Source organism: Lycorma delicatula, chromosome 9, assembly GCF_047948215.1.
Source record: "Lycorma delicatula isolate Av1 chromosome 9, ASM4794821v1, whole genome shotgun sequence".
Lineage (NCBI taxonomy): Eukaryota > Metazoa > Arthropoda > Insecta > Hemiptera > Fulgoridae > Lycorma > Lycorma delicatula.
In genome coordinates this window covers 131,377,902-131,394,335 of record NC_134463.1, presented here as the reverse complement: position 1 = coordinate 131,394,335, position 16,434 = coordinate 131,377,902, and the positions used below count along the sequence as shown (strand labels likewise).

Sequence of the window (16,434 nt, the reverse complement as noted above, 5' to 3'; positions counted from 1 at the left end):
TGCTTTTGAGTGGGTTTTGGTCTCTTTCAAAAATTTACATCCCCAGGCAGACTGTTTATTGATTTTGGGTCCTGCTGAGTAAAACAGTACGTGGATGTCCAAAGATGTTTTAAGTGCCGCAGATACAGTCACAGGGCCAAATTTTATTAGTAGTCCAGGTTGAGTTAAGTGAGATTGTAGATAGATGTTGCCTTGATGAAGTCCTTCTGCAGCACCCATATGTAAGGGGATGATCTGCCAGGCTTTCATAGCTGGAAATAGTTTTATGTAGGGCATACCTACATCTGCTGTTCTGTGCAGGAAGTTACTTGATAGTGTCTTTATACAGGAGGTTTCTGACACCCTTCATGTTGTGGTCAGGCTTGACATTCACGGACAGGACGTTACACTTGTTAGTCCATATTTCCATACAGGAATCCCACTGAGGAACATTCAGCGACATGGATAGGATCCTTTGTATTGTGGGTAATAGTCCAATCCTTATTGGTGCAGATGTTAATGTGAAGTCACTTTTCTGGCACAGTGGGATCACTGATCACAGTAGTGACTTAATTGAAAGTTTCATCATGCAGCATAATTTTGAGGATTTTAATGTTACAGAGCAGCTGGTTACTTATGTCAGTATGGTTTACAGACAAAGGACCTTCTTGAGTACAAATATTGACATTATCATTGGTAGGAACATTCCTGGCAGGATCCTTAACTGGTCTGTAGTCAACGACTGCTCTAGTGATCATCGATTGATACTTTTTGAGATAATGAATGAACTGCGTGATGGTCATGAGGGACACTATCCTGTTTACCAGGGGCGAATCCTGCATTGGAAGGCGGACTGGATGAAATTCTCCTCTTTGTTGAAGTCCGGACTGGAGGTTTTTTCTTGGGATCTTGACGGCCTGCCATTAGATATCCTGGCAGAAAATTTTACTTCTGCGGGGTAATGGGGGCGGCTGAAGCCGCCATTCCTAGAGGCACTGGCCAGCAATGTATATCTGGTTGGTGGTCTCGGAATCTGACAGCAATGAAGCAGTCTGTGAATCGGCTCAGAAGGGTTGCTCAACAAGATTCTGATCATCGTGCGGCTCTGACTGCAGATTACCGCAGAAGGAGGGCTAGGTACTTCCATAGTATTAGGTCGTCCAAGTGTAATTCCTGGCATTCCTTCGTTAAGGAACAAGAAAATAGAGATCCTTGAGGTGTTGTGTATAGGGTCCTTGGGTATAAGTGCAGGAAAGATGTCCTCTTGTCAGTTTTATCAACCCATGAAGCTGTGGTAATTGACAAGGATTGTATCCTTGATATTTTGTTGAATGATTTACTCCTGGATGACACAATGTTGGGTGAGATTTCATACCACTGGCGTGGCAAATGCGAAGTCGCGGCTTTCGAGACCTTTTCACAATCTTCTAAGATCACTGAAGCGGAGGTGCGTCAGGTGATCTGCACTATGGCATGGCACAAGTTCCCTCAGATATGACTGTATCACAGTAAAGCTCCTCGTCTAAGCGCTTCCAGTATTTCTTGGTCCTCTAACCAGAATTTACAATAAATTGCTCTTCGCTGGTCATTTTCAGATGTGTTAAAAGCTCGGAGACTTGGTATTGTAGTTCTTAACATCCACTATCGCTTGTTGGCCTCTGGCCCCGTGCTGTAAAACTTGTTTACTACTACCGGTAGCAATAAATTGCTTTCTACAAGCGCAATGTGCCTACATTCATGTCATCGGGGCTGACAACAATCAGTGGCTGTCATTCAACCTGCGCTGCTGTGGAGTTTGAGCTACACAGCCACGTAGTGTGATGCAGTAGTGCCAATGTCGGCTAAGTAAGAACGTTTCCTTTGTTGCATTGTGTCCCAATTTCATAGGTTCGTACGGCCAAAGAATTTTTCTAGATCCTCTGGCAGATTCGGGAAGCGATTCGCTCCGACCTCGCCGGTGGTCTGCATTAGGAGCTTTTGGCTTTGGAGTTCTTGGGTTGTGGAGAATGGACGGCCTTGCTCGGGAACGAAATTGTGAATGCTCATCTGGTATCGTGGTAGGTGATAGATTCATTCAGGCTGTTAACATAGTACCTGGCGTTACAGCCGGTGCATGTTCTGTTACGCAGTTATGGAGCAATCCGGTAGGGGTTGCTTGGACGATATGGTCGGTTTAGCTAAGGACATGGTGGCCGATGACCCTTCAAGGCGAGAAGGTCGCCCGACAGGTCTCCGCCGAGACCCCGGTCCTCCGAGGAGGTCTCCACGAGGGTAGTGGAGTGTTTGTGCACTGGCGGACTGTGCACAAACTCCTACCGAAGCCTCAGTGTCGAGCTGTGCGGAGAAGACTTTGGTTGGAACTATGTAGGTAGCCCTAGTCTCTGCTGGGGGCAGCCATTCTGAAAGATACCTCCTAGCGAAGTCGAAGGTGGTGAAAGACAGTGGCGCGGTGATCGGCCCTAAGCCAGACACCTCTGGGGCGAAGCCTTCCTTAGGGAGGTCTAGATCTGGAGCTGATGATTTGGGGAGGATCGAGGAGATGCAGTCCGCATAGACCATATTTTCCTCAAAGAAGGAGTCACGGATTTCGTTGGAGGGTCGGCAGTTAGTAGACTCCTGTTAGAATGTAATAGTTTGGTTGCTAAGCTGGCTTTAAGGTGTGAAAACCTCTAGGGCGCCAACGGGGCCCTTGTTACAGTTGTGCCAAGGCTCTCCAGTAAAACTGACCAGGTGATGGAGGGAGTCAAGTTTTCAGCCGGTGACGGGTGAAGCTCTTGGCGAGCTCCACAAAAGTATTAAACGGGTGGAGAAGGTTAAAAAGCCTGTCTCCTTTCCCGCAGTAACTGCCGCTCCTAAGCCTAAGCGGCCTAATCCACCGCTGCCAGCTCAGGTAACCGCAGTAAAAATTAAGAGGTTCACGGTAAAGCTGGACCTGATTACACCTGGTCCTGGGGCTTCGTCAGCCGTGACGGAGCTAAGCCTGAAAAAGGTCCTGGATCAGAGGAAAGAAAAGTTTCAATTTTCCAAGGTCATGAAAACAAGGGACAATGGAGTCGTTCTGAAAGTGGTAAATCAGCAGCAGGCGAAGCGGCTATTGGAGGCCGACGTTCTGAAAAAGTACGGGCTGAAGGCTCAGTTGCTGGCCGAGCGGCGGCCACAAATATTGGTATATAATTTGCCAAAGACAACGAGGGTTAGAATGGTGCATGGAGCACAGGGAGAAAGTGTAATTGATGGCTGAACAATTCGGCCGGGCCATCAAGACTGGCTGCGATAGGGTCCTACAGCATCCTCGGCCAACGGACGGACGATTATGTAGTGGCCAGTCCACTGATCGTTCAGTGCCTGGAGCCGTCATGACCGCTGCTTCCGGGGAGCCGTCTGTTAAACGCAGGCAGAAACTTAGAAAAAAGTGTTGGTGATGTACCGGCGCGCCCGTAATATGTTTTGGCAAGACTCCATTCGCGAGTTGCAGCGAACCTCTGGCAGCTCGCGAAGTCATGTTACCGGCCAAAGCCATGCACGTACTGTCCAGTGTTCGATGCGTGTTTGGTGGTCGTGACCACACTTTAACATCTGTGGTGACTTACTGTGTATACTCTGTTCCAGTTGCTCCGGAGGGTGAAACAGAGGTCGGCGTGAGGGTGACGGATCCTGGCGTACGGGCTGTGGATCCCACAGATATAGACCGAGGGTTTTCGAATGGCACTGAAAAAGGCACCAGGGATTGACCAACTTGACCCAGATATATTCTACCATCTACTGCCTGTTATAAGAGAACCATTTGGCGGGCTGTTCACAGAGTGCCTTAGCTGGGGCATAATTTTCCATAACATTAAAATAACTTGCAGGTTACTTCTATGTTATAGGTGTGTCTATAGATGTGCTGCACTGCCATAGAGTAGCGGGCAAATTAATTCAAACATGGATGTTATTTAATAAAAAGTCACTTTATTTAGAAAAGAAAATCATACCTGTACAGTTTGTAATATCAAGTAATTAATATGTCCTTCATTCTTAATCTCTTCATGTACACAATTTGGCATCGCTTCAATTGCTTTTATGAGGCCAAGTTTTGTGATAAAATTTATTTTGAGTCGTTTTTTGACTACCGCCCAAAAATATTCAATCGGGTTAAATCTGGGGAGTTGCCTGGTCATGAGCGCACTTTAATGTTTAGTTTTTTAAAACCTTTTCCACTTTTTAGGCAGCATAGAATTGTGCCAAATCTTGTTGGAACACTTTACTGCCTTGTGAGAATTTGTTTTGAAGTTGTATCACAACCCTTTTCTTCAGAATCTTGATATATCCATCGCTTTTCAACATGCCATCTATTGGACGTAATGAACAAGGATCTTCAAATGTGAAATAACCCCAAAACATTTTTTCTGGGGATGTTTAATTGATTTTGGATATGAGTCGGTATGCGTTTTCATCTGATGTTTTTCTAATGTATGGAACCCTCCATTGTCCCTGAGCGTTAAAATGTGATTTGTCTGACAACACAACTAACTTTTTCCAGTATTCTTTTGTCCAGTTAGCATGTACTTTGGCCCAAAAGGGCTTGTTTTGCACATTGCTACTGCTAAAAGCTGCCTTTTAGCTGACCGATGAGTTTTCCATCTGATCGCAAGTTGGAATCTAATAGTTGTCATGTGTAAATCTGTTCCACTGGTTGCTAATTTTAGATTTAAGTCCAGAGCAGATAATTTTGGATTAAGTTTACTTTTTCTCACAACTAACCGATCCTGTGTTGGTGTATCTTTTACTGCCACATTTGCTTTTACTTTGAGGTGAAGGAACCTGTTTCCTTAAATTGTTTTAAAATAACATTCACTATCTCTAATTCAACACCAAATTCAGAAGCTATTAGTCATTGTGTCATGCTGGCATGCTCAGAAAAAGAAACAATTTTTAATGTTTTCTTGGAGTTATGTTTATTACTATATATTCAGATATTAATTGTGACCATTATTATATATACAGAACAAAAACCATGAAAATATGATTTTGTAATAAAAAATGAAATAAACCTTCACAAAACACTATTTATAACAAGAAAATTGCTAAATATCCAAAAACAATGAACTTAAAAGAAACAATATAGAAGACATTAAAAAACTTTCAAGAATGTGTACTTACAAGAGGTGAACATTTGAAGAATATAATCTTTAAGATGTAATAAGGCAATTTGGTAAATAGCTTATTCTGTTTTTAAATTGGATGTAAATAAAATTAAGTAAACAAGCTTTTTAAGGTTTCAATTTTCTCATTTTTTTGGGTCACCTGTATAATCCTTTTATAAAATGGTTCGTGTCTACTTCAGAATAATCCCACAAATTTTCATGTAACAAAGATCAAGCAGCAGAGTTTACATTAAAAGTGTGATTAATACTGTGTGATCTCCTTTTCTCCCATGATCAATGAAAAAAAAAAAAAGGTGGGTGGCTATGTTACTTACAGCAAATATCTCCTACAAAGATTTCAGATAATACAAATTATTAAAAAAAGGAAGAGAATAAAAAATTGCAAGTTCTGTCACAAACAATTTCTTAGAAGTAAAAATAAAAACTAAGAAAATATGTTAAGCTTATAATGTACACCAATAAGAGATTTCTGTAGCAGGGTGGTAGCATTTTAGCCTTTCATCAGGAGGTCCTGGATTTGAATCCCAGTCAGGTATGACAATTTTCATACGCTACTAAATTTCAATTTCATACATTTCCATGAACAAGCTTTGAGCTTATACGGTGAATTAATCGTATAAAAAAGGCCAATTCACATTAAATTGTGTTATCTACTGATAATTTTTTACATAACACTACTAATTTTTTAAAGTATTATAATACTAAATCCTTATAATTTAGTATTAGCTTTTACCTAAAACAAAATACAAGCTATGTCCAATTGTTAAATGAAAATTTTTAAACTAATTATTATTCTTTAAACATCAATGGCTAATTTAGTAAAGCCATCTTATAATTAGTTCTACATTTTGACACATTAGTCAACCCACTTGTATTTGCTTTCTTCAGAGTTATTTTAAAACATTATACATACATATATATAGTTTTTTTTTTTTTAAATTACTGTAATCATTTTAAAATCATTTTTATTGTCCAACCTTCTGTGTAAAAATAATTTAGTTAATAAAATCGGCAGCAAAATTTATTATTCATAATATTCAGTCATTAAATTAAAAAAAAGTTATAGCTATTGTGTATCTCCTTATAAAACTAAATGATTTTGACTAATGCAGAAATGAAAATTAGAAAAAAAATTCAAAGCCTTTAGTGACAGCTCATTTATCATCTTAATTCTTAAATTCATTAATCCGGAAACTTAAAAAAAAAATAGGTAGCATTTTGTTTTCATGTTTAAGAGACCCACTAAAGAGGTTTAGAAAATTCACTGTGGGAGATTAAAATGGTAATCTTTTTTTTTGGATTTAAGAACAGTTCTGTTCATCAATTTCAAACTTTGAAACTGTACACATTTAGGTTAATTCAAATTTTAAAACACAAGGGCCATTCAGTAAGTAACCTCTGTTTGGTTATAACTAAAACATAGTAGTAGGTAAATACATTTTTTGTATACATTTTAAACTACATCTTTCCTCTACTTTTCAACATAATTACCATTTAAATTTAGGCACTTATCATACCTTGTCACTAACTTAGAAATTCCGGCTGCAAAAAAATCTCTCGCCTTTTCCTTACTTATGGTAGCCTAACTTTTCCGTCACTACCTTGAACAAAACAGTCCTGGAAATTTGCAGGGAATTCATTGGAAAGCTCCAAGATGGTAAAATGTCAATTTTCATGCACTTTGGCATCAATCTTTTGAACCAGCTCATGATTGAGTGTAGATGGACGGCCACTCCTTTCTTCATCATGCATGTTTCTTCATCCACTTTAGAATGAACGAACCCATCGTGTACAATGGCTTTGTTCATAATCTATGGTCCATACACAGCTGTCGGGCTGGATGCTGACTGGCCTCTCGTACACATCTGTACAAAAATGGTAGTGCTACCCCCACTCCTTCTCGCTTAGTGAGCAAATGGAGGTTGCTTGTAAGTAGAGAGAGAAAATGAGGGAGATAGGTTAAATTTAAAAATTTGCACTTATGAATATCATGACGAAAGTCTGGCTCAAAATGCTAAAAAGCCTATACACAAATCTGTCATTAATATAACAAATGTTGAATGTACTATGAAAAATGAGCAACTTACTTCCAACACAGCTTACAATTTGTAAACCCTGGTTAACTACATGTTGAATTCCTATTTCTTTCTCTAAATGCCTCTGTTTCTTTTTGATAGCTGCCTAAAGCCCATTCCATCTTCCCAACATTCTACGAGAAAGTTGAAAACTTTTGTTTAAATCAGTAATTCATCCGTACATTCAAATATTTAAAGTAAGCCGTCTAATTCTAGTAAATCTAATGTAACACTAACTAAAATACTAATTAAGAAATGATCTTACCTTTATACCATTAAGAACACTACAATCACTAAAAACTACTTACTTATCTGAGCATAGATAAAAAAACTGCCTGAATTTAAATTAATAATATTTGTATGTAATTTGCACATTTAGTTATCATAAGAGTTTACATAAAAAGTGATAAAGAAGGAAAAAATAATTATTTATTAACTAAAAGATTATTATTTAAATGCCTAACATTTCAGAATTGACAATCTTCAAACTATTTATTTTTACACTAACAATTTTTTGCATTGTTTTTCTCACTAAATTTATGAACATCAAGTGCTTCTAAGTAAGCAAATTCAATACGAATAAACTCATTAATCATTAATCAGAATGTCAACAAGTTTTTGTCTGATGGTTACTGATAAAAATGAATTATCGTTTGCTAATTTTTGGGTAATTAAATGAAGACCTTTTGTCACTTAAAACTTTTGAATTATTACTTTTCACTGTCGTGTATAAGGAACAATTGTGTTCAATTTTTTCAAAAAAGAATGTTTATGTTTCTAAAACAACAATTTTTAGAAAAAGATTTCTGAAATACTCATTATAACAACTGTCAATTAGTAGACCTTTAAATAACAGAACATTCTACAGGTAATGTTAGCCAAATATGTACAATGATTCTTTCTAATTTTCTATTGAATATTCAGCTATCAAGAATAATATTCTGTTTGACAAAATATATTTAATATTTTTTTTTTAAGTAGATCATCAAAAAGGTAGTTTTTCTTGTAATCGTGTTGTTCTTTTTGTTAAAATTAGTATTTTTAATAGCACCATCGTGCAAAATTACACCTTCTGAATACAGAAAAAAAATTCAACGCTGCCACATTTAACACAAAGAGGTGAACTTTAGTGTGACCTGTTGCAAAGAGGAGAAATAAAATGAATAATACAAAGATGAGCCGATCTAATCAGCTCATGGGAACTTTTGGTCAAATCTTACTCATTTGGCTCTATTATGGCGATGAACATTTAAAATATTTTTCTTTTAATCTAACATTCGAAATGATGTCGGCAGAACAATTCAGATGAATCTTAGATGAAGTTATTTTATTATTATATACTTATCAAGAATAAGAGTTCAATAATATAAAATTACCTGTAATAATAAGTATTACTTAGTATGTACAACTATAACTTTTTTTTTTTGGCCTCTGGAAATTTTTTAACTAAAAAATGCCATGCCTGACTGGGATTTGAACGTGGGACCACTGGATGAAACGTCGAGATGTTACTGCTTATGCCGGAGGCCAACAAGCGAAAAAATCATTTTATCTGTAGCATTTTTTATTTTTAGTTTAAGCTTGCTTTTTGTTGGAATTCCTAGATATAAATCAAAAAGTTCAACTGCGCGATTAGCACAGCTCCAGTTACAAATGTATTTTTTCTACTGAACAATAATTTTTTAATAAAACCTAAATCAGAAAATGCTCAAATCATAAAAATATACCAAACCCTTTCAATTTAAAAAAACATCATCTACTTAAAAATTTATTACAATTACTGCTTTGCATATCTCTTCCTTTATATGTATTAGTATTTTTACATTCATTTAAAGTGTTTGTTATTTAACAAACACACAACACACAAACAAACTAACAACTACTTTTTTTAAATTTATTTTAAATGATTTATCTTACATTTAAAAAAACTTTTTATTTTATTATAAATGAGCGATTAGTTTACTTGAGAAAAAATGTTAAACTTAAAATACTGTTTAACTGCATTTTCTTGTTTGTGTAAATTCAGTGAAGCGGCATGAATTCTACTATACAAGGTATTTAAAAAAAAAAAAAAGACCGAACTTTATAACAGTACACCGATCAGTGTATGCAGGTAGTTTTATGTGTGCAGTGCACGCATATAACTACCATAGCTATGTTTTGAGCTGTAACAAGTATATAGACTTCTCTTCAGATTTTAACAAAGAGAAATTAAAGATCTTGAAGAATGAGTTAGTAATAAATTTTATTTTAAACTCAGTAAAACTTTCACAGAGAAATTCAAAATGCTATAGCCAGCATTTAGGTAAGGATGACTGTATGAGCAAATCACAGTGCTATATGGTTCGATCACTTTAAAAGGTGATAGTCTCTCAAGACTTGAGGTCAAGTCTCTCAAGATTTGATCTCAGTGACTTTTTCTTATTTACCAAATTAAAGGATACCTTAAAAGGATTTCGTTATAAAACTGTAAATGAAATTGAGGAAAAACAATACATCAGCAGCAATCATCCCCAAAAATTCATTCCAGTGAATATTAAAAAATGGAAGAAACTTTAAGAACATTGTAATAGCAGTAACAGAGATTAGCCTGTAACTTTTGAAGAAAAATACCTATAGGAAGTTATAAATACATTAATGAAGTTTTTACAACTTCATTAAGTTCATTATTCAGTGATAATAATATCACTTATAAAGCCATATATGTGTATGGCACCATTGGATTCCTGAATGAATGCATGTTCTGTCGAGTCACACACACCATTTGACACCAACTGGATTAAATGGCTGTCATACTTTATTATCAAAATTATTATTGGTTTTAAAATACTACTTATCAAATACATTTTTAATCCGGTATTTATTTCTACTATCGAAAAATTAGGCACCCATGCCACAAAGCCACATACTCATCTGTACATAATTCAATTAAAGGTTGTATTTTATGTATACGACTCATTATTACAAATATGAATAGCTGTCATAATTACTGAAAATCTATTCTGGCCACGTAATTATGGAAAGCCGAGTATTATTAAACAATGGGTACCCCAATAATATTTTATTCTGTTCAATTTAATGTTCCCTATGCGTAAAACAAGTCCTAGAGACAAGCAAAATTTGTATTTTGTTTCAGATTTCCATGAAAAACAAGATTTAGAGCGATTAATTATTTTTGTTCAAAAGAGTTCTATATAATTATTCATTTCATTCACAGTCACGTTATAAAACTTATCAGCTAGTAGTTAAAAATAGTTAATTGGCTTACCATCAACTGGAACGGGAATACAAAGACCAGGATTTTCAAGAAAATCAATTTTTATTTAGTTCTTCTGTTTCATATGTTTTAGTTCTTCTGCAGATAATTAAAAAAAAAATTAAATCGTTGCTTCTTTGACAGAGACAGACCTGGGATTTCATCATCAGCTATTACGAAAATAATGGAAAATCCTTGGGATCACAAACAATTTTATAAAACTTAGTATTCAACTAACATACCGCATAAATGTTCACAGCTGAACTGAAAGGCCAGCATAAGTTGAATGCATTCCATATGACATGTATAGGCCACCAAATGGCGCTGATGGCCCCTGATATAACTGCCTAGTAGTGCCAATTGGCCGTGGTGCTCAACGTGTTAGTTGGGTCAGTATACTTATTGAAAAACAATTTTATTTAAAAAAAGAGCCTAAAGACTAACAGTAAATGTCTTTAGAGAGAAGCAAAAGAGATGTCTTGTGTTAGTAAAGAGGCATATGTTTTTGCACTTTTTATGAAGTTTTGGAAATTAACTAATGAAAAATAACCAATGTGCTGAGTATCATCCGATTAATAAGAATGTGCTTTTTAAATGTATATAACAGAATGAACATTGAATATAATGCGAGACAAATGTTATTCTTAATTTTAAACTAATATTACTGCAACTTTCTTTTTTTTATTTCTCAAGAAAGAAAACCGAGAGTGTAATCTTTTATCTTTAAGTAAATAAATGTAGTTGTATGATGACTGCAATGTTATAATATTCTTATTTGGATTAAATAATATTTCACCTGATAAGTTCCTATTTTATTGGCAGTATCTCCATTAGCAGTAATTCTATCAGCGCCAACAATAACAGCAGATATTCTGCGTGTATTCATTAATGCAGATACAGCACTGTCACATATCAATATAGCTGGTATATTTTCATGTGCCAATTCATATGCAGTTAACCTAGCACCCTGATTGTACGGTCTTGTTTCTGTAAAGTAGACACGTTCTAAAAAAGAAATACATGAAGCAGACAATTAATATTTACATGGACATAGAAATATGATGGTATGCGCATGCATGCACAACCAACCACACACCAAAATATATTCATAACTTTTCCTGAACTGAATTAGGTATCCCCTACCTACAATCTGCTTTGGAGGAAACTGACAGTGTTAAGAGACAATATAGAGAAAATATAAATTTTTTAAATAAATATGAAAAAGAAAAAATCCAGATATATTATTTTATAATCTTAACAATAAATAAAATTAAACTGTAATACTTTAACTGTGTCGTATAGTAACAAAAATATATTCATCTTAAATAAATTGTCTAATCTCTGAAATTACTATATTCTATATTACTATACTTGACTACAATATTGACTATAACTGAATAAAAGTTATATTCCTAAAACTTATATACTGAATAATGACAAAATAAGACAAATTCATGATGGCAAATTGCATATCAAAATTTAGAATGATTTATCTAGAGATAAAAGAAATTTTTACACTACAAAATACAATCTTTATTAATCATTATGCGACCAGCATCTTTACATAATCATGTATTCACATAAGAAGACTCAATAAAAATATAATGAACTGAGATAACAAATATTCCAATTACAATGTTTAATGTATTAAAAATAATTAATATTTACCGCGTACTAGCCTCTGTTCATTGTGTAAACATCTGACTCATTGATCCTTGTAATCTGATATTATATAATTGTTACAATTATATAATTTTCTGTACGTATTTAAAAAACGACTTCATTTCTTTTCAGTTGTATTATCACTCAAAGTGTAAATAATTTACACTGTCATTTATTTAGTATTTGACTTATGTTGCATTTTATGATCTATTTAACGTTATTATTTCTTTACCTTAATTTTGTTTAACGCTTCTGACCAGTTTCTTGTCTTTGTTTTGAATAAATAATGCGATGTAATTGTGACTTAGAAACACAAACAAGTTGCAATTTATTAAAACGTGTGAAGCATTAAAAAGCTTGTATATTACACATATAAATTAGGGAAGAAAACTAAATTTTATCATAAATAAACATAAGCAGTACGATGTATACAGTATTTAAAATGTTTTTCAAATGTACGTCTTGATATCAACATTAAAATCTAACAATCTGTTTTATCTATTACTAAATAAAGGATTTAAAAATAAAAATTAATATATATGCCAGTTTAATTGAATTTTGGCTTTTCTGACACACTGCAGGTTCCAATACTTTCAATGCTGCTCTCACATTAACATCTTCTCACAATCTTCTTCAAGAAAAAAAATTTCTTGCCTTAAGAATCAACCTTGAAAAAGTTATTAAAATATAATAAGAAAAAGAGTGGATCAATGACGACGATTCCCTGTGCCGATCTATTTAAACATTTTACATTTCTCCATCTATTCCACTAACCATAATGACGTGATTATCCAAGAAAAAACTAGATTAATACACGCATTTACTTTAAGATGATTTTATTTAATCCATAATTTAATGATACTGCCGATTCCATCCTACTTCATTACTTTTAGGTTAGGTCAAAGAACAGATCATATTTGCTACTAACTGCGTTTAAAATCATTCACTAGCTTACAAACTGATTAACTTTTTCAATCGCATCTGAAGCTGTTGGTGAGAAAAAGGTTTTAGATTTATTACCTACTGCTGACAAATTTTCTGCAACATTATCATCGTCCTGCCGGTAAAATATTACCAAGTAAAAAATCTTATGAATAAATTTATTTTTGTTTTTTTTCTAAATTAAATCATTATCACAAGTCTTTAAAAAATTCTGAATTCAACATTTATATTACGTAAAAGTGAAAATACAATCGATGAATGTTGTAGCGGATCAGATTGAGTTAAGAAGCCTAATTTGTGCAAATGATTTTGCTTATCGCTTCTCTTTGGAACTGTGAATGGCAAACTCAATACATCACAATTAATGTCACCAAAAAAAATAATAGTACTGCATCCCTCACATTTTAATAGTAGCAGTTCGTGCCTTACACATAACTAGACATCTCAAAAAAAAGACTTCACATATCAGCTATACTACAACAAAAGCTATGAAGTATGCAGTATGTAATACAAATTCTGATCTGTTTATAGATAGACACTCTCTGTCCAAGTTTTATTATAGACAAATAATAATAAAAAAGCCATTTTGTCTATATTTAGCTTTAGTTTTAAAACTACTTTTATTATAAAGCTGAACGAATACATAAAACTTTTATTACAGTTACAAATATCTGCAAAAGTTTTATAATCATAAAAAAAGTGATTTCTACATAAAAATACTCCTTAATTTTTTAAAAATTGGATTAAATTGTGCTTTTCATAATTGCTATTACATTAAACAATAACAACATATTAATAATAAAAGTCAATTTAAAAACTGAAGAAAAATCGACAGATTTACACATATGGAATCCAGCACAAAATAAAATTTATAAAAGAAATCTCAGTTAGAAAAAAGTACGGATTATAGATTTTAAAACTTAAGTGATTCTACTGCAATCATTGCCCACACACTTGAATTAGTATTTTAACAAAATTGTATAATAAAAGAAATCTGAATACTCCAATGAAGAAACAAAATAAAAATACATCATTTGTTTGTTTCGCCATTGATAATTCAATGGATTGTTGCTCCAACATGAAAAAGACTAATCAAAATTAGATTTCACTGTAAAATTTTGCTAAATTTAATGAGAATTTACTTTTAATCATTCACTTGTCACTAAAAAAATAATATAATATTATGGAGAGGTATTTTTTTTTAAACTTTAACAGAAAAATGTTCAATTTTGCAGTTATACAATATTGGATTTTAATGCTAAATGAATTTCTTTTTAAATTTCATTAAAAACTACTGATCACAAGAAAAATTAGGATCAGCACTTAATTTAACAATGTTCATGATGTAGAGAAAAATTTAAATGTACTTTTTAAACAGTTTTCAGTCATAGTGATAAATTAATAGCAAGTTTTAAACAGTTAATTCACACACACACTTGTTTAAATACTTTATCTTTAAAGTGTTTTTTTTTATAAAGCTCTTTTCATATTAAAAACTTGTATAATACTCTAAACCACTTCATATTTTTAAGTACTTCCAATGAAGTTGAAATAAATATTAAAAATACTGCATGTTACAAATAGCAATATCACAGCCTCAAGCTATTGAAGATAGCACAAAATAAATGTAAAAGTACACAGATTGTTGCCCCCAACACTAATTCAGTTCAGGACATGTTAATGTCAAGGTCATAGTCATTGGTGTTCTATGTTAATGTTATGACTAAAATAATATGTTTATCGCCTTTAATAATAAGTTTACATACCTATTTTTTTCCTCTTATTCAATGCTCTTATAACACCAAGCGCAGTACCATAACCGGCTGTCGCTAATGAACCTGTATTGCAATGGGTCAACACTGTTATTTTATCACTATTACCATTGTTATTTGGCGAATCACCATCGGACAGTAACGACTGATTTATTATAGATATAGCACCGTAATGCCCGATAGACTTATTATCATTTATATCATCGTCTAGCATTTGCTCTATCACAGCAACAAACCTAAAATATAGAATATTCTCATTTTAGCCGATATAATCAACGTCTGAGTATCATCATTTATCTGAATATTATTTACAGAAAAACATTCTCGAGTTTAATTCCAGCAGCCTATGAGAAAAATTATAATCATTTATAGCATAATTTTGTGAATAACGTGTTAATACTCTAAGATAATCACTTCATAACTAAACTGCAGCTATAAAAATTGCCGCCATACTAAGGCTACCACAAAAATATCAGATTATGAACTACTCTTAAACTAACACATTGAGCAAAATATAAATCTGATATGGGGTCACGTCTACAGATGAGCATTAGTGTGTTAAATAAGTTAAATTCTTTATTCAGTTAAACAGACTGGCTGTCTTTTTTATAATATACGGAGCTAGTATCACGTAGTCATGAATGTTTACTTAAAAAATGTTATGCTACTTACTTATTAAACGTCAACCTCAATTAAAGACCGATATCATGAATTCTTGTATTTTATTTACACAAGCTTCAAGCTTATGTAGAGAAATCAAGCCCCCCCCCAAAAAAAAAACAAATCAAGTTCTATTTATATATTTAATTCTTCTGCACCACTTATGTAGCAGAAAATGTCTTTATAAACAGAACTTTATCAGAACCATTTCTGATTAAGTTATTTTTTGTATGCATCTTTCATCCAAAACAAAAAAATTGTAGTATATTTATAACGGTCTGTCTGATAATAACGTGAATAAAATTCAGAACAACAGTTACAGCTGAAACAGCTTTCTCAAAGTATCATAACAAATGTTTTTATTATATTCTATATTTACATCTTACGATGAAGAGATTTCTCTACGATTTATTTTTAAAAGTTTCATATAGATTTATGAAAAAAAATATTCAAAAAACATATTAGTGAATAATTTTACGCGATTAAAATAAAAATTAGATGAGCGTTAGGAGATTTATAAAAAACTGAATTCTATAAAACAGTACACGGGAGAAGTTTTGCTTTGATGGCATGCATATGTAGCAAAACAGAATATTAGTAGCGATCGTTATATAATTTTTAAATCGTAAAAGACAATGTTATACATGCGCATAGTAATGTAAACTAATTTTACATTACCGTTATATAACTACATTCAGTAAAAAGGTATTTAAAAAAAAAACAATTATTTCATTTATTTTTTTTGGTTTGAGTTATTAGTAATTATGATGTGAAGAATTCATTAGTAGCCATAAAGCTTTCAAAACATGAAAAAGGCATTTTTTAACTTAATTCAGAGTAACATAAATTAAATTGTACTCTATCATCGGATTGTCTTCCCCTCAGGCAGGCTCCTTCCGATTTATACTCCTATCAACAAGCACTGCAAAAAGAAGAAATTC

At 33.3% G+C, this 16,434-nt stretch overlaps 1 protein-coding gene across 1 annotated transcript in view; it reads right to left on the bottom strand.

The window, feature by feature from the left end:
• The window catches only part of LOC142330008 (methylthioribose-1-phosphate isomerase), a 56,307-nt gene that overhangs the window by 25,177 nt on the left and 14,696 nt on the right, over positions 1 to 16,434 (bottom strand). Inside the window, exons 3-4 of the mRNA XM_075375012.1 lie at positions 14,828 to 15,069; positions 11,254 to 11,462 (exon numbers count right to left, since the gene is read on the bottom strand). Coding sequence (XP_075231127.1) covers positions 11,254 to 11,462; positions 14,828 to 15,069 — 451 coding nt within the window. The remainder of the gene's footprint in view (positions 1 to 11,253; positions 11,463 to 14,827; positions 15,070 to 16,434) is intronic.